This window comes from Balaenoptera musculus, chromosome 6 (genome assembly GCF_009873245.2).
Source record: "Balaenoptera musculus isolate JJ_BM4_2016_0621 chromosome 6, mBalMus1.pri.v3, whole genome shotgun sequence".
Taxonomy (NCBI): Eukaryota; Metazoa; Chordata; class Mammalia; order Artiodactyla; family Balaenopteridae; genus Balaenoptera; species Balaenoptera musculus.
The window spans coordinates 84,553,885-84,571,948 of NC_045790.1; the positions used below are offsets into that span (position 1 = coordinate 84,553,885).

Below are 18,064 nucleotides of genomic sequence, written 5' to 3' on the forward strand. Positions count from 1 at the left end.
GATCCTTTTAATGTGTTGTTGGATTCTGTTTGCTAGTATTTTGTTGAGGATTTTTGCATCTATATTCATCAGTGATATTGGTCTGTAATTTTCTTTTTGTGTAGTGTCTTTGTCTGGTTTTGGTATCAGGGTGATGGTGGCCTCATAGAACGAGTTTGGGAGTGTTCCTTCCTCTGCAATTTTTTGGAAGAGTTTGAGAAGGATAGGTGTTAGCTCTTCTCTAAATGTTTGATAGAATTCACCTGTGAAGCCATCTGGTCCTGGACTTTTGTCTGTTGGAAGATTTTTAATCACAGTTTCAATTTCATTACTTGTGATTGGTCTGTTCATATTTTCTGTTTCTTCCTGGTTCAGTCTTGGAAGGTTATACCTTTCTAAAAATTTGTCCATTTCTTCCAGGTTGTCCATTTAATTGGCATAAAGTTGCTTGTAGTAGTCTCTTAGGATGCTTTGTATTTCTGCGGTGTCTGTTGTAACTTCTCCTTTTTCATTTCTGATTTTATTGATTTGAGTCCTCTCCCTATTTTTTTTTTTTTTTTTTTTTTAATTTTTTATTTTATTTATTTATGGCTGTGTTGGGTCTTTGTTTCTGTGCGAGGGCTTTCTCTAGTTGCGGCAAGTGGGGGCCACTCTTCATCGCGGTGCACGGGCCTCTCACTATCGCAGCCTCTCTTGTTGCGGAGCACAGGCTCCAGACGCGCAGGCTCAGCAATTGTGGCTCACGGGCCTAGTCGCTCCGCGGCATGTGGGATCTTCCCAGACCAGGGCTCGAACCCGTGTCCCCTGCATTGGCAGGCAGATTCTCAACCACTGTGCCACCATGGAAGCCCTATTTTTCTTGATGAGTCTGGCTAATGGCTTATCAATTTTGTTTATCTTCTCAAAGAACCAACTTTTAGTTTTATTGATCTTTGCTATTGTTTTCTTTATTTCTATTTCATTTATTTCTGCTCTGATCTTTATGATTTCTTTCCTTCTGCTAACTTTGGGTTTTGTTTGTTCTTCTTTCTCTAGTTTCTTTAGGTGTAAGGTTAGATTGTTTACTTGAGATTTTTCTTGTTTCTTTAGGTAGGCTTGTATAGCTATAAACTTCCCTCTTAGAACTGCTTTCACTGCATCCCATAGGCTTTTGGTCGTCGTGTTTTCATTGTCATTTGTCTCTAGGTATTTTTTTATTTCCTCTTTGATTTCCTCAGTGATCTCTTGGTTATTTAGTAACATATTGTTTAGCCTCCATGTGTTTGTCTTTTTTACGTTTTTTTCCCTGTAATTCATTTCTAATCTCATAGCGTTGTGGTCAGAAAAGATGCTTGATATGATTTCAATTTTCTTAAATTTACTGAGGCTTGATTTGTGACCCAAGATGTGATCTATCCTGGAGAATGTTCCGTGCGCACTTGAGAAGAACGTGTAATCTGCTGTTTTTGGATGGAATGTCCTATATACATCAATTAAATCTATCTGGTCTATTGTGTCATTTAAAGCTTCTGTTTCCTTATTTATTTTCATTTTGGATGATCTGTCCATTGGTGTAAGTGAGGTGTTAAAGTCCCCCACTATGATTGTGTTACTGTCAATTTCCTCTTTTATAGCTGTTAGCAGTTGCCTTATGTATTGAGGTGCTCCTATGTTGGGTGCATATATATTTATAATTGTTATATCTTCTTCTTGGATTGATCCCTTGATCATTATGTAGTGTCCTTCCTTGTCTCTTGTAACATTCTTTATTTTAAAGTCTATTTTATCTGATATGAGTATAGCTACTCCAGCTTTCTTTTGATTTCCATTTGCATGGAATATCTTTTTCCATCCCCTCACTTTCAGTCTGTATGTGTCCCTAGGTCTAAAGTGGGTCTCTTGTAGTCAGCATATATATGGGTCTTGTTTTTGTATCCATTCAGCCAGTCTATGTCTTTTGGTTGGGTCATTTAATCCATTCATGTTTAAGGTAATTATCGATATGTATGTTCCTATGACCATTTTCTTAATTGTTTTGGGTTTGTTTTTGTAGGTCCTTTTCTTCTCTTGTGTTTCCCACTTAGAGAAGTTCCTTTAGCATTTGTTGTAGAGCTGGTTTGGTGGTGCTGAATTCTCTTAGCTTTTGCTTGTCTGTAAAGCTTTTGATTTCTCCATCAAATCTAAATGAGATCCTTGCCGGGTAGAGTAATCTTGGTTGTAGGTTCTTCCCTTTCATCACTTTAAGTATATCATGCCACTCCCTTCTGGCTTGCAGAGTTTCTGCTGAGAAATCAGCTGTTAACCTTATGGGAGTTCCCTTGTATGTTATTTGTCGTTTTTCCCTTGCTGCTTTCAATAATTTTTCTTTGTCTTTAATTTTTGTCAATTTGATTACTGTGTGTCTCAGCGTGTTTCTCCTTGGGTTTATCCTGTATGGGACTCTCTGCGCTTCCTGGACTTGGGTGGCTATTTCCTTTCCCATGTTAGGGAAGTTTTCGACTATAATCTCTTCAAATATTTTCTCTGGTCCTTTCTCTCTCTCTTCTCCTTCTGGGACCCCTATAATGCGAATGTTGTTGCGTTTAATGTTGTCCCAGAGGTCTCTTAGGCTGTCTTCATTTCTTTTCATTCTTTTTTCTTTAGTCTGTTCCGCACCAGTGAATTCCACCATTCTGTCTTCCAGGTCACTTATCCGTTCTTCTGCCTCAGTTATTCTGCTATTGATTCCTTCTAGTGTAGTTTTCATTTCAGTTATTGTATTGGTCATCTCTGTTTGTTTGTTCTTTAATTCTTCTAGGTCTTTGTTAATCATTTCTTGCATCTTCTCAATCTTTGCCTCCATTCTTATTCCGAGGTCCTGGATCATCTTCACTATCATTATTCTGAATTCTTTCTCTGGAAGGTTACCTATCTCCACTTCATTTAGTTGTTTTTCTGGGGTTTTTTCTTGTTCCTTCATCTGGTACATAGCCCTCTGCCTTTTCATCTTGTCTATCTTTCTGTAACTGTGGTTTTTGGTCCACAGGCTGCAGGATTGTAGTTTTTCTTGCTTCTGCTGTCTGCCCTCTGGTGGTTGAGGCTATCTAAGAGGCTTGATGGGAGGCTCTGGTGGTGGGTAGAGCTGACTGTTGCTGTCGGTATTTTATTCTTTTTGTTGCAATGGTGAATGGGGTTGTTTCCTTAATTTCTTTTTCTGATCTTTCATTGTTAGTGTATAGGAATACAAGAGATCTCTCGGCATTAATTTTGTATCCTGCAACTTTACCAAATTCATTTCTTAGCTCTAGTAGTTTTCTGGTGCCAAAGCCTCAGAAATTCTGACTTCATTGATCTAGGATGAAACAGGTATTCTTTTTTTGGTGGTTTTTGTTGTTTGTTTTTTTTAAGTTCTTCAGGGTTGAGAACTCTGTTATTAGAGTCTTTGTTTAAACAATGATTCTCAAAGTGTGAACTCCTGGACCTAGCAGCACCAGTGTCTCCCAGAAACTTGTTTGGAATGTAGATTCTGGGACCCCACACCAGAGTTAGTGAATGAAAAACTCTGAGGGAAGTCCTCAGCAGACTGTGTTTTCCAGCTCTCCAGAGATCGTGATGCATGCTAGAGTTTGAGAACTACTGATTTAAGATGAAATAAATGTGTTCCTATAAATAAAATGTCAAACTATGAGAAACAAAATACATTTTATAATCAGCCCAAAAGGTTTTGCCAACTCAAAGCACCACTCTGAATAAATGAGGGTAGCTCACAAGCACAAGAGAATTGTACTTGTGGAAATAAGCATCACAGCCTTTTATAACTTTTAAAATTTTTTGTATGAAATCCTCTCCACTGAAGGGACTAATTTTCATAATAATCTTTAAAAAAATAGTCTGTATCAGGCAGGAAAAGCACATGAAAAATCCAGCACTGGGTAAGGAAGCCTCAGAGTCAAGGATACATTTTCATAGTTTCTTTTCTTAGAGAAAAGTCTATCTACTTTTTTTTGACAGTAACATTTTCTCTTTCTGTTGTGCTGTTTGACTGTGTGCCACTTGATAGTTCTGTCTATTCCTATGGAAACCAAGTTAGTAGATGAAGCCAAGGCTTGGAGGAGGCATTGAGGAGAAATATTAGAAGAGTTCAGCCACAGAGCAAATAAAGATGTTGCCTTTCCTTCAGTCAAATCCTCTCTGAGAGCCAGAATCTGTTTCAAGCCAGAGAGATGTTCTTGGCTGATGTATTGTCTAGCTGCTCTGCCAGATGGATGAACATCTTAAACTTGAAAAGCAACAAATAGAGCTCCATTCTGCCTTTGAACTGCCATTCTTAACCTTTGCTTAGAGAATTGTCAAATAGCTTTTTAAAAACATTTTTTTAAGATTTGCATAAGATGGCAGGTTAGTGATGTGGTTACCATCATAGTTGTTGAGTAATTAGAAATTTTAACTGTAAAACACAGTATTTAGGCTTGAAATCAGAAATTTAAGGAAAGAAAGAGAACGTCTGTGATTGGGAAAAGCAATGCAGATTTGATTTCATTTCTATAGCTCAGTAATTCATGTCATTCAAAAACTTGGTTTTTGTAACTGTTTCCTGTAAAGATTCACATTAAATTTAAAAAAAGAAGAAGAAGAAGAAGAAGAAGGAAAGCAGGAAACCAGAGTACAATGAGACACCTAAATCACCAGGATCAAAGAATGATCCAAGCAGACAAGAATAATGAGGAAAGGCCCATCCTTTTTCCAATCCACTTATACTCTATATTTGATATGGTAGTAGTATCTCATGGTCTAGGTAAAAGAACAGTATGGATTGCATTGTACTGAGCTATTTATGTGGATATTTAAATCATGTTTATATTTCAGCTAAGATGTATAGATTCATTTTTCCAGTTTCATGTACTTTAATTTATGCCAGAAATTATGTCTTTAGATAAAACAGTTGAAACAGCTATTAATATAGATGATTCATAACCCTATATCTTGAATCTAGCTGTCTCTTCCAATCTTCAGATCCATATAGATTCTTTTCTTTTCTTTTTTTTTTTTTTGCTAGATATCTCTATATAGATTTCCCTCAGACACCCCAAACTCCACATGTTAGAAAAACAGAACTCAAAATCTTTATCCTTAATCCTATTTCTCCTCTGTCTTTTCAGTTGTTGACACCACTCTCCATTTTGTACCCATTCAGGAGGCCTCTTACATATTTCACAGTCTGTCCTCTTATTTCCACTTAGCTCCCAACATTTCTATTCTGGATTGCTGTAGTAACCCCCTAACCAGTCTCACTACCAAAGATTTGTTTCCCTCAAATCAGTACTTCACACAGCCTCCAGGATATTTCTTCAAAACATAAATCCACTCATGTCATTTCCTTCTTCAACTCTTCACTGGCGCCCCATTACCTATATGATAAATTTTAGACTCTTCGTCATACTGTATTAGACTCTCCATTTTCTAGCACCTACTCACCTCTCTAATCAATTTTCACTTCTTACGTTCAATACTTCATTTCATATTACAATAATATAGAACTATCTTCAAGGCTTGAGATTTTGTCTCACCGTATATACAAGATAAGAAGTTAGTCTGTTACTGCTTCATGGATGTTGACAATAGACACAAGCCTCCAGGGTCAGGGACAAAGAAGTTTATTATTCACGGCATAGCAAGAAGCATCAGCACCTATATGTTTGTATTGATTTCCCTTTCCCCCAAGAACCGTGGGGGAGTCACAGAAGGCCCAGATGGATGCTGTACACACAGCAGGTTTCCATCATAGCACAAGAGGCACACTGAACTTCAGGAATCTACGCTTTTGTAGTGAGCAGTTAATAAACCCAGAGGAAGAGATGACCTCATCCCTCAAATTGATTGCAGCAAGCACAACCCAGAGAAGTTGCCTAGGCCAAGAGTGGTCAAGTCTCTGCATTTTTGGCATAAGAACATGCAGTGATGATTAGGGCCCATGGTAAATTGCTTCTCCCAGCAACCCATCACTTAGCCCTACATGTTCTTGACATGAGCATGCCATTCCGTCAGCTACTCTGATTAATCTGACCAACAGAGGCTGGGAACAAATCTCTTTAATATGTCTCATACAGCATTTAAATAATAGAACTCCAAGCCGCAGGATGAGAACAACCTGCAGTATTGACTTCAGTGTCCTGGATTAAGTCCACTGTGAATGAGTACCAGGGGAGACAGTAGGTCTTACTTTATACAGCGAAGATATACTCTATGGCTATTCTGTTATCTATTATGACCCATGCAAGGGAGTTTGACTGACCTGCTGATCTTTGGTGTTATTGCCAATAATTACATGAGGCACTAGGGGCTGAAAAGCAACCCCTAAGCCCAATGGAGAACTATTTCATGGCCCTCTCTCCCCCAGATACAAGCATATAACCTGAAGAGGCACAAGTCACTTTAGTTCAGGATTTGTTGTTAAACGTGGATCACCATTTCATTGTTTGGCTAAGCCACATGGGCAGTATCACCAAGTAGTTACAGCTTTGATTGTCATACATGGCATAACCCAAGGCTTCTCATGCTGCCATTGATGGCATCAAGCATGGCAGAAGAGTTCAGGTCCATCCATGTCCACATGAATTTTTCTGTTTCATAGCACATGGATGGGGATGACAAACACAAAAGCAGACAACTGCTTTTGTTGCAATCTAGCTGAGGCTAGATTGCTAGCCTCAGCTGCTATTTGATTCAGGTAGTGAAAAGTAATTTTGTTTTTTTCTGGGATACAGTACTGGATCCAGAGGACAAAGAGAGCATCAGTTGTCCTCTCCCTCCCTGTACCTCCCAAGGTGTCCCCTTCCCAGGTGCTGAAGTTGTTGCATTCCTTCCTCAACCACAAAATCAGTGTGTCCCACCCTAATAGCTAGAACTCCTCACCTTTTCTCTCATCATCTCCTACTTGCACCCATACCTTTCATCTAGAAGGGTAGATGCATATAGGACAAATTTACAGAGACCCATTATGTGCCCCACTTTGGTCCACGTGGGCATTTAGGAGGACTTTGTGAGTAGTGTACTCAAGCAAGTGGTCATTATGGATGTGTATGATGTAGGACCATGTCAATCAACAAACAAATTCAGGTGGCTGAACCAGAGTTAAGTTTGAATCTCTAAGCTCCCTTTTGGTTGGGCTGCCACCCAGAGGGTGTACCAATGAGGCCAGCCTGGGATTACTCTTAGGGGAAAGAAAGAAGCATCATAACCAGGGATGATGGGCAGAATCCCAAATTTTGGGCAGAATCCCAAATTTTCAAAATAGGTGTATATGATCCCCCATTCCTTTTGTCCTGATTATTTCCCAGGAGGCTGCCGTGAGGAGATGAACTCTTTCTGTGAGTGGCCACATACAGTAACCAAACTACCTCTCTCAGGTGTGTGGATCCGGAAGAGGTAACTGAGGTAGAATCAGAAATCTTTCTGAGTTTATTTTCAAGAAGGCCATGCCTGCTCTTGATAATTTCAGATTCCTGAGGACAGTATGGGGCATAGAATGCCCATAGAATGTAAAGGGCTGACCTGCCCTGTACACAGTCGGTCTTCCAGAGTTGTCATGGAGGTTGGACTGCCTCCCAGTGGATGCCATCAGGTTTTAACTTAGCCAAATCATCAGTAAACCAGGCCAAGGCATTCAGGGGAACCTCTGAGCATCAAGGGCACCATTAAACCAGCAGTTTGCTTCAGACAGTGGCCATCTCTACGCCCAGTTCTCTGTCCTCATTGCCAGACAAAGCAGACTATAGCAGGGATCAGGCATGTGGCGCAGTTGGCTCTGTGTTATCAGGCAAGGCTTTGCATTCACTTTCACTTTTGAGCAGCTGCCCACTCATGTATCAACCAAGGGAACCTCTACTGTTTTCAGTCCGCCCACAATTCTGTCTCAAGAAGCAGGGTCTCATTGCTTTCTCCATTGATCTCCACTTTGGAGATTCCTTGACTCAGCAGCCACAGCTACATTGCCTTTCAGCTTGCTGCCCCCTTGTCATGCCTTCATCCCTTCCTCTGCTTGCCCAGGGGAAGGTGAGCCAAGACCAAGGCATCATTTGGGTGGCTTGTTTTAATCCTGCTCCTCATCATTGAGTCATTAACAGGACAGTGGGTTCCCTTATCTCCCCAACCTTGCCCACCGCTTGGGTGTGATCACATGGAATCTTCTCATCCCTGAACCTGACCTGCAGGGCCCTGGTCCTAACTCTTCAAGAAAACTATGTCTCTGTCAGTAGCCCCTCCTCATTTCCTGTACTGTCGAGTCTTGGATTTAATTTACCCTCCTCATTTCTTTGTTTGTGCCAACTTATTACAAGGTAATAAATTGGTTCTGAGTACTGGCAGAAGACATAAGACTACCATCAGAGACAAAAAAAGCTTTATTACTGATGACAAAAGCATGAGCACTTGCATTCTTGCATCCCTTACCCCCAAGAGCCAGGAGGCAATGCAGAGGCCCCAGATGGACACTGAGCACACAGTGGGTTCACATGGCATCTGAGGAATGCTGAATTTGGGGTAGCTCCAGACTTTATTACTTACTTTAGTAAGTAGTAAGCAAGACTCTCTATCTCATGTCCTGGGAGACATTAATGTCCCTTAAGACTGCTTGATACAAACCCAACTCTGAGAAATGGCCCAGGTAGAGGAGTCAAGGCTTTGCATTCTTGGCATACTTAGTAAGAACATGCAGGGACACTCAGGGTCCACGGCAGATTGCCTCTCCCAACACTATTGTGATATTTCTGAGACTTATTTGTGTCTGCAACCATTACAGGAAAGATTGAGATAAAGAGGTTATTGATATTTGTGACCCATATACTTCCTAGGGATAGTGATTCTTTTTAAAAATTAACATGGTAAATGCCTTGAGAGTTTATAAATATATAATTATATAGATATCATTATCTATGATAATGAGAACAAGAATGCAAAGAGATTCATCAGGAAACGTGTAGGTTTTGAGAAAATATCTAGTCTCTTCAGTGTCCCAGTGGGGAAAAGGACTGCTACAGGCAGTCCTATATTCACACTAAAGCCAAGAAAATACTTTATAGTAACAAATCATGTTTCTATTATTTCCATTTCAGTTTTAAATAATGTATCTTTTGGTATATAGTATGATTAGGATTTAGAATAAAATATGGCAGAATGCCCACCTTACATTTATTTGTGCTATTATATATATAATTATAATATTTCCAGGACAAAATTATACACAAACCTATAAATGAACAAAAAAATAAATGAACATTTGGTGAACAATTGTTTTCTCCCCAGCTACCGTGAAAGTAAATTAGGTGCTGAAGACACAGAGAGAACAAGAATGGAAAGAGATTCATCAGGAAACATGTAGGTTTTGAGAAAATACCTAGTCTCTTCAGTGTCCCAGTGGGGAAAAGTACTGCTACAGGCAGTCCTATATTCACACTAAAGCCAAGAAAATACTTAGAATTTGGGAGTATTCTTTGCCTTGGTATGAGGCTATAGCTTTAGAGGAAGCTGTTTTAGAGAAGTGGCAGGAGCAGGACAAAGATCAAGCCTCAGGACCAGGAAGCTACCCACTAGCTCAGTGACAGTAACTGTGATACCCCTAGTATCACTAGACATGGGGCTGCAAAACATCATTATAACTATAGATTCTTATAATCGACCAGGAGCTGGATGTTAGCAGCTATAAGGGTGAGCAAAGAGAAAAAAAGAAGAAAACAAAAAATAACAGCAAACAATCTTCTCTTTAAAATGAGCCCGCAAACAAAATATATGAAGAAATCTAATGCTAAGAAAGCTACCAGTATCATCATTCAGATCATGAATTCATTCCTAGCAGAAGAACATAAACAAAGCAAAGAGAAAACCCACCCAAAGAGAGAAGATATTTGCAAAACAAGCCAAGAATTAGTATCCAGAATATGTAAATAACTTCTACAGATCAGTAAGAAAAAGACAAATAGCTCAGTTGCAAAATGAGTAAACAACACAAAAAAGCTCTTCACAGAAGAAGAAACAAATAGTCAACAAAGACGTTCCACTTCAAGAAGGGAAATGAAAATTAAATCCATGGTAAAATACAATTGTATACCCATCATATTGGCAGAAGTTAGCAAGTCTGACAAAACTAAGTGTGGAGAGGATGTGGCGACAAAAGCATTCTCAAACATTACTGGTGGGAGTGTAAATTGGAGTACCTACTTGAGAGAACGATTTCAGCCCAGCAGCTTCAGAAATTCTGGCACATGTACCAGGAGCTATGTATGAGAAAATTCATTACAGTATTGTTTGTGATAGTGAAAAATGAGAAACATGCTAAATATTCCCTTAGAGAATAAATAAATATAACATTATTTTCATATGACAGAAAGCTTTCTTCAGTGAAAATGTATGAACCAAAGCAATTTGGATACATCTCAAAAATATTGCTTTGAGTTAAAGGTGGCAAGTGATTCATGTAGGGCTACTTATATAAAGATTGAAAACATGTAAAATAATGCTATGTAGTTTATGAATACATGTATTTGTAAGAAATAAAATGTATCAAAACATTCATTGGAATGATAACCACCAAGTTCTCCAAAGAGAGGAAAGGTAATAGAATTGGGGAAGGACACAAAGGGAGCATTAACCACATATGTTATGTTTTATTTCTTAAAAATGAAAAATCTGAAGCAAAATATCAAACTATTTCACTCAAAACTTCCATATCTTTGTTATTAAGATTAAATGACTTTTCCTAAAAAAAGGAGTTCATCTTAGCAAATTGGACAGGCAAAAATATGAGCTTAAGTGGCATTTTGAGTTCATTTGTTCCCAGATTCATTTCAAGAGCTGTTCTCCAGGTCAGAGAGCTTTTTCATTCTCTTTTACCCTTTCGGATATTATACTCCTTTTCATGTATTTGGGGAAAATCCAAATGTCATAATCACTTACATTACAGACAAAAGAAGCTCATGGTGTTAATAATTACAGGAAGATTAAGATGAGGATTATTAGTACCTAACAACAACGGCAACAACAAAAAACCAAAAACTGAGAAACAACATCTTATTCAATGTTTCAGAGACATTAGGAAATATTTTCACATTTCAGGGGCATAACAGACCTCATCATATCAGAGTTAATGTCCTTTTAGTGATGAAATCAGGACTTTTTTGTAACTTTAGGTCTCATTTCTGCTCACTTACCACCGGAATTTTCTTAAGAATATACACTCTTTTGATCTATTATCTCTTTTGCTCTTATGCTATTTCCTACCCAGTCAGAAATTATAAAACAAATACCAAAACAGTCTTCACCTCAGGATCATGTTCTGTGTGGCCCTAAGATATGATACTAAATTGTTAACTTCCAAATCATCCCCAAAGTATTTGTGTTATAATAAACCTGAAAACTTAAGAAGTCCTAATTTCAAGCAATAGTGAGGAAATGTTTAGATATTTTGTTTGTTTGCTTTTGTATTGAGGAGGCTTTACGGGAAACAAAGTAGCCTATAACATGTGTCCCCAGGGTCATACAGTCTTCAGGGGGTTATCAAAACAGCTTGCTGCCTCAAACTAGTGTTTTCCTCTTTTCCACTGATATTACAAATACTCTCCTGATTTTAGCTCAGAGGTTGTCTGTCCCCTCTGTTCAGTCTCAGAATTGAGTTTGCGTACACTGGGCTTTTAATAAATGCTTGTTCATGAGACCAAGGAGGTTGACCTTGGTCCAAATGGATTATATTGTTTCTAGTCCCAGCATTCGTCGGTAATATCTGATGTGTCTCTGTCCTTTGGAATAGGAGAAGCTGGCCTGATCATATAGCTGACCCCTCCCCAGGGTACCAGCTAAATTCCTATTAGGTATGTTCTTGTTGGTACTATATCACCTTTATCTGTAGGTAGAGTATAGACATCTTTCTCAATGTAAAAAAAAAATCAGAAAAGCCATTATTTATAACATTCCAACTATTTGTACTTTTACCTGTTCCTAACCTTGGTTCTCTCCTTAATCAGTAGCTGAACTATGTATACTATGTTCAGTCAGATCTTTCTATCTACATGCCCTCTGTCATGGGCCATTCTTGGTTCCACTTGACCATTTATGTTTTATTGCCTCCTCCACATTGGAAAACTGTCCATAATAAAGTTAGCAAACATTACTGAGCATTTGCTTTGTGTACTGTTCTAAGTACAGATATTACCTTTATCATTTCATATGCATGATAATCTCAGGTACTATTATTATTCCTGTTTTACAGATGAGGAAATTAGAGTCACAGGAAGATACTTTAATTGATATGTAAAAATTTTCCATGATACTTCTGTGAGGAGCAAAGATGAAATCTATGTCAAAGAGCTTTGTAATAAGTAAAGTACAAACATTTTACTCCTGCCTGCTTTGTAACAAGGTTCAATGGATGTTTGTTGAATGAATGAGTGCTTATTACTGAGGTGTACGATGTTTTGTGTAGGTAGAATCCCCAGAATAATGTGAAATGGAAATATACCAAGCACTATGTCTATAACTCAGTAGCCACCCCCTAACATATTCTAGTTTCCTCCTTCTCCTTCCCATTTCCTCTAAATTTCAAAATCACAATGATTGTCTGATTGAATATCTTTAAAAGGTCATGATGAATTATTCTGTAATATTTGAAATGTTATGCTCAGAAAGGTCAAACCTTATTTTTTTGGTATGAAGTACCACATATGTTTGTTTTTCCTGGGCATTTTTCTCTTTTTTTTGAAAGAAAAGATGGCAAGAGATTTAGAGCAGGGTGCCCTCTTGAGGAAATTTTAGCACCTTCTCAAAAACTGGCATTGGGTGAAATCAGAATATCCAGATAAATGATGTCCACTATGAATGAAGCTCAGATAAATGAAACATTAAAAAGTAATAGTAACCAAATTCCAGATATTTGAGAGTTAATATTCTTAACTGTTATGATCTAATTTAGCAACTGTAAATAAGAATTTTTAAATAAAAACAAAAACCTCTAGAAGATATTTCGTTTCCTCTTATTCACTCAGTCCTTCAAGTAATATTTATTTATTTATTTATTTGTTTGTTTGTTTGTTTATTTTTGGCTGTGTTGTCTTCGTTGCTGTGCGTGGGCTTTCTCTGGTTGCGGCGAGCGGGGGCTACTCTTTTTCGTTACGGTGCACGGGCTTCTCATTGCAGTGGCTTCTCTTGTTGCACAGCACAGCCTCTAGGTGCGTGGGCTTCAGTAGTTGTGGCACGCGGGCTCAGTAGTTGTGGTGCACAGGCTTAGTTGCTCCGCAGCATGTGGGATCTTCCCAGACCAGGGCTTGAACCCATGTCCCCTGCAGGCTCGAACCCGTGTCCCCTGCGGGCTCAAACCCGTGTTCCCTGCATTGGCAGGTGGATTCTTAACCACTGTGCCACCAGGGAAGTCCCTCAAGTAATATTTATTAAGCACCTATTATGTGCCAGGAACCATGCCAAGCACAGTGGTCAACAAAACATAGTCTCTGCCTTCATGATGCTTACTGCTTATGAGGGAAATCTCAGTGAAGGGAAATAAAAACATATGTAACTACAAACTGGGGAAAGTACTATGAAGGAAATGAAAGGGTACTGCAATAAAGAAGAACAAAATAAGTTCTACTTAGGGTGGTCAAGGAAAGCCTCTCTGAAAGAAAATAAATGAGCTGCATTCATTTGTTTTTCAGTCCGTTCCAAGTTTGCCCATCTAGTGTAGACAGCCTTATGACCCTTTTCCTAGCCTTGTTCTCCCTTATCTCTGCCCCAGCCCTGGAGCTGAGTTGAATCCTGTCTTTGCCCCTGTAGGCAAGCAGGCAAGTCTCATTCTTCCTTCTGCACCTCACTGTTGCTCTAGCTAGTTCCCTTTGCCTTACTTAGAGCCTCACATTCATCACAGTGGGGAGCCTGCTCAATCAATAAATGTCTTCCTTACTAATACCGATAGCCCCTATAGTAGAACATTAATGCATTGTAATTATAATACTTAAAGGTCACATTTCCAACAATGTTAAGGATTTAGAGGGTCTCAGAAGATGAAAAAGACAGGTAGCCCTGCCTGCCACTCTGCTTTGAATAGGGAAAGAGAAAATACACATGAAGTAGGCAGAGAACTTGATCATGCAATGAAGTTTGTTCATGTTGACTTTGAAATATCTGTGATACCAAGCATATTGAAGGCTCCAATCAGAATTGGAAATATGGAACTAGATCTCAGGAAAGAGCTTAAAAGAACTATTGAATATTTTTCAAGGGTTTCAAAGCTCACACAGACATACCATAAAATGGTCAACCTGAGTCCCCACCAGTGTATTACTCTAGCCCTTATAGCTAAACTTCTTTCTCCAGATGGGTTGGTTCTGCCAGATTGGAGGGTTTAACTGGTGTGGAGAGCACTGCCTGCAAGTGGGTGGCCTACAGTGATTTCTGGGTTGGTGTTTGTGTGACCAGATGAGTCTGGGACCTGAACTTTGAGGAAGCTGCTTCTACCTTAGTTGTACCTGTAAATAGTTCTCATCAAGAAAGCTAACCACCTTTTCCTTGTTAACCAAATGACTGTGAACAAAATATTTAACCCCTTTGAATCTCAATTCCCTCACCTGTAAATTGGGGTTTAAAATCTCTACTTGTTTCACAAAGTTATTATACTTGGAATATAAATAATATGTGCTGTGCTGGTCAGATTGTGCTGAAACTAATACATTCACACATTGTTGCTACTAGATAGCAATTTGGAAAATACACCAAAAACCATAAAATGCACAAACTCCTTTGACCCAGTTATTTGGTTCCTGATAATTTAGTCTATGGAAAAAAAAATATGTGAAAAATCATGTACATTGTAGCATTTTCTATTGAAAAAATATTATAAACAATCATAGAATGATTAAATAAAATGTTTTGCCTTAACACAATGAAATATTGACCAGCCACTGAGTAAACTAAATACATGTAGAAAGCGGTTGGAAAGAAACATGAAAAAATAAAACAATTGCTAGAGTAGTAGAATTATAAGTATTTTCCTTTTATTAATTTATCTGAATGTTATTATCCTAGCAGAATAATTAAAATGCTTAAAACATTTTAAAATTTAAAAAAATGTTTGGCTCCAAACTAAATTTCTTCTTACTGTCTCTTATTTTTTATTTAGGGAAATTATCGTTTCATGAAACTCTTACTTACACGCAGAGCAAACTGGATGCAGAAGGATCTGGAAGAAATGACTCCTTTACACTTGACTACCCGGCACAAGAGCCCTAAGTGTTTGGCGCTTCTGCTGAAGTTTATGGCACCAGGAGAAGTGGATACACAGGATAAAAACAAGGTAACGGACTGTCAAAATCCAAGACAAATAGAGCAGAAAGCAAATGCTTTATTTTATGATGTGAAATCTCAAGGAAGAAGGCCTAAATTACCACTCATGTATGGTAAAACAATTCCAAGTCTCCACGCACCCCAGTAAAGTATTTCACTTAAATTCTGTCATTTTATCCTCCCAGCAACCAGGTGTGGTGGGTAGTATCATCTTTTTACATATGGGAAAACTGAAGCTCAAGAAGATTAAAATTCTGCCCAAGATCCAATTGGCAGGACTAGAATTCAAACCAGGCCTGTCTAACTCCAACTCAGTATTTGACTGCTAGTCAAGATAGTTGCTAAAGATAGTTAGATTTGTGGTGGCCAAATGCCCTGGGTAATGTACTAAGTGCATAGTGCTTTAATGGCCTGGCTTTGGCATCATTCTTCTTGGGTTTCAGTGTAGAAGCCACCACTTGTTCTATGTCCATCGAATTACTTAACTCCTCTATTCCTCAGTTTTCTCATATGCAAAAAGGGGATAAAGGGTTGTTGAAGATAAAATGAGATGATATATATGAAGTGTTTAGCACAATGCCTGGTGCATAGTATTCTCTCAATAAATATTAGCTTAAAATTATTATTATTAGTTCATTTTGATTCTAACATCTGCTCTGGCATTGTTGCTAGGATCCATTATCTTCCCTGCTCTTGAGTTTTAACATAGTGTACACATTGGTCATTGTTTTGATCAACACTCTGATCATTCCTTACAGGAAAAAAATGTGGTCTTTAGTTAGACAAATGCAATCATCCTCTTCCTTTTCGTCAGGCACTTAATCATAGAGTCTTGCTAACTCCGGCACTCTCATGTAATTAAAACTCTTATAAGTCATTCACTGGGTTTATATTCAATAATCTTTTCACTCCCATAGTGTTCTTTATGTGATTTTTAGATTTTGTTTAGTGGTCACTCACATAACCCAGAGTTCTGAAATCAACTTTAACTTTATTTTACAACTTGTAAATTAATATTATTCCTAACTCACAGCATTTATAGTGCTAATATTGCACTGAGAATTCCCTGGTGGTCCAGTGGTTGGGACTCTGTTTTCACTGCTGAGGGCCTGGGTTCAATCCCTGGTCAGGGAACTAGGATTCCGCAAGCCACATGGTGTGGCTAAATAAATAAATAAATAAATATTTCACTGAAAAAAGCACAAGACCCATTAATCACTTGAGAAGCTACAACTGTCTTTGGGCTTCACGTCTTCCCCAATATGTTCTATGAACTTCCTGCTGTCTTCCAGTCCCTGTATGTTCTTCTGTTATTGAACAGGGATGGGAGGTTATTCAGTCAGACAGATGGAAAATGGATCTGCATAGTCCAGGCAGCCACAGAGAAGAAAGAAGGACAAAAGCATAGAGCAATGAGTCTCAAACCATCTGAGGTGAAGGATCGTTTTTTTTTTAATTTCTAATCTGTCACAGACCAATCGTATTATAAAATACATTAAAAATGAGCAACAAAAAACCAAACAACTCAATTGAAAAACTGGCAAAGGACTTGAATAGACATTTCTCCAAAGAAGATATACAAATGGCCAATAAGCACATGAAAAGATGCTTAATATAACTAATCACAAAAGAAACACAAATCAAAAACCACAGTGAGATAGCACTTCACACCCTTTAGGATAGCTATTATCACAAAAAACAAAAATAACAAATGTTGGTGAGGATGTGGAGAGATTTGAACCCTTGTGCACTGTTGGTGGGAATGTAAAATGGTACAGCCACTGTGGAAAACTCCTCAAAAAATTAAACATAGAACTACTATACGATCCAGTAAATCTACCTCTGGTTATATACCCAAAAGAATTGAAATCAGGAATGCAAACAGATATTTGTACATCCATGTTCATAGCAGCATTACTCAAAATAGCCCAAAGATGTTACTCACAAACCTCCCAAATGTCTTTTGATGGACAGCTGGATAAAAAAAATGCAGTATATACATACAGTGGAATATTATTCAGCCTTAAAAAGGAATGGAATTCTGACACATGCTACAATGTGGATGAACTTTGAGGACATTATGCCAAGTGACAAGTCAGACACAAAAAGTCAAGTATTGTTAAGATTCTGCTTACGAGGTACCTAGGAGTCAAATTCATAGAGACAGAAAGTAGAATGGTGGTTGCCAGGTGACGGGGAGGAGGTGGGTATTGGGAGTTATTGTTAAATGGGTATGGAGTTTCAGTTTGGGAAGATGAAAAAATTCTGGAGATAAATAGTACTGATGGTTACACAACAATGTGAACGTACTTAATGCCACTGAACATGGCATTAGAAACAGTTAAAATGGTAAATTTTATGTTATGTACATTTTACCACCGTCAAAAAAAAAAAAGAATTACTAGAAAAATAAAAAACAAAGATGTAAAAAAATGCAACCCCACACTTTTTACTGTTAGGTTCAACAGCATAATATATTTCAATAAATATATTCAGAACAGGGACTTCCCTGGTGGCACAGTGGTTAAGAATCCACCTGCCAATGCAGGGGACACGGGTTCAATCCCTGGTCCGGGAAGATCCCACATGCCGTGGAGCAAATAAGCCCGTGTGCCACAACTACTGAGCCGACGTGCTGCAACTGCTGAAGCCCACGTATCTAAAGCCCGTGCTCCACAACAAGAGAAGCCACCACAATGAGAAGCCTGCGCACCACAACGAAGAGTAGCCCCGGCTCACCGCAACTAGAGAAAGCCCACGCACAGCAATGAAGACCCAACGCAGCCAAAAATTAATTAATTAATTTTTTAAA

At 38.5% G+C, this 18,064-nt stretch overlaps 1 protein-coding gene across 4 annotated transcripts in view; it reads left to right on the top strand.

Annotated features, from left to right (window-relative positions):
• The window catches only part of INVS (inversin), a 151,821-nt gene that overhangs the window by 61,440 nt on the left and 72,317 nt on the right, over positions 1-18,064 (top strand). For 3 of the 4 annotated variants that reach the window (XM_036854591.1, XM_036854588.1, XM_036854589.1), the window contains exon 4: positions 15,089-15,262. In XM_036854591.1, the coding sequence (XP_036710486.1) occupies positions 15,089-15,262 (174 nt within the window). Of the gene's footprint in view, positions 1-3,653; positions 3,659-15,088; positions 15,263-18,064 lie in introns of those variants that run through there. The other variant, XM_036854590.1, reaches the window with a different exon arrangement.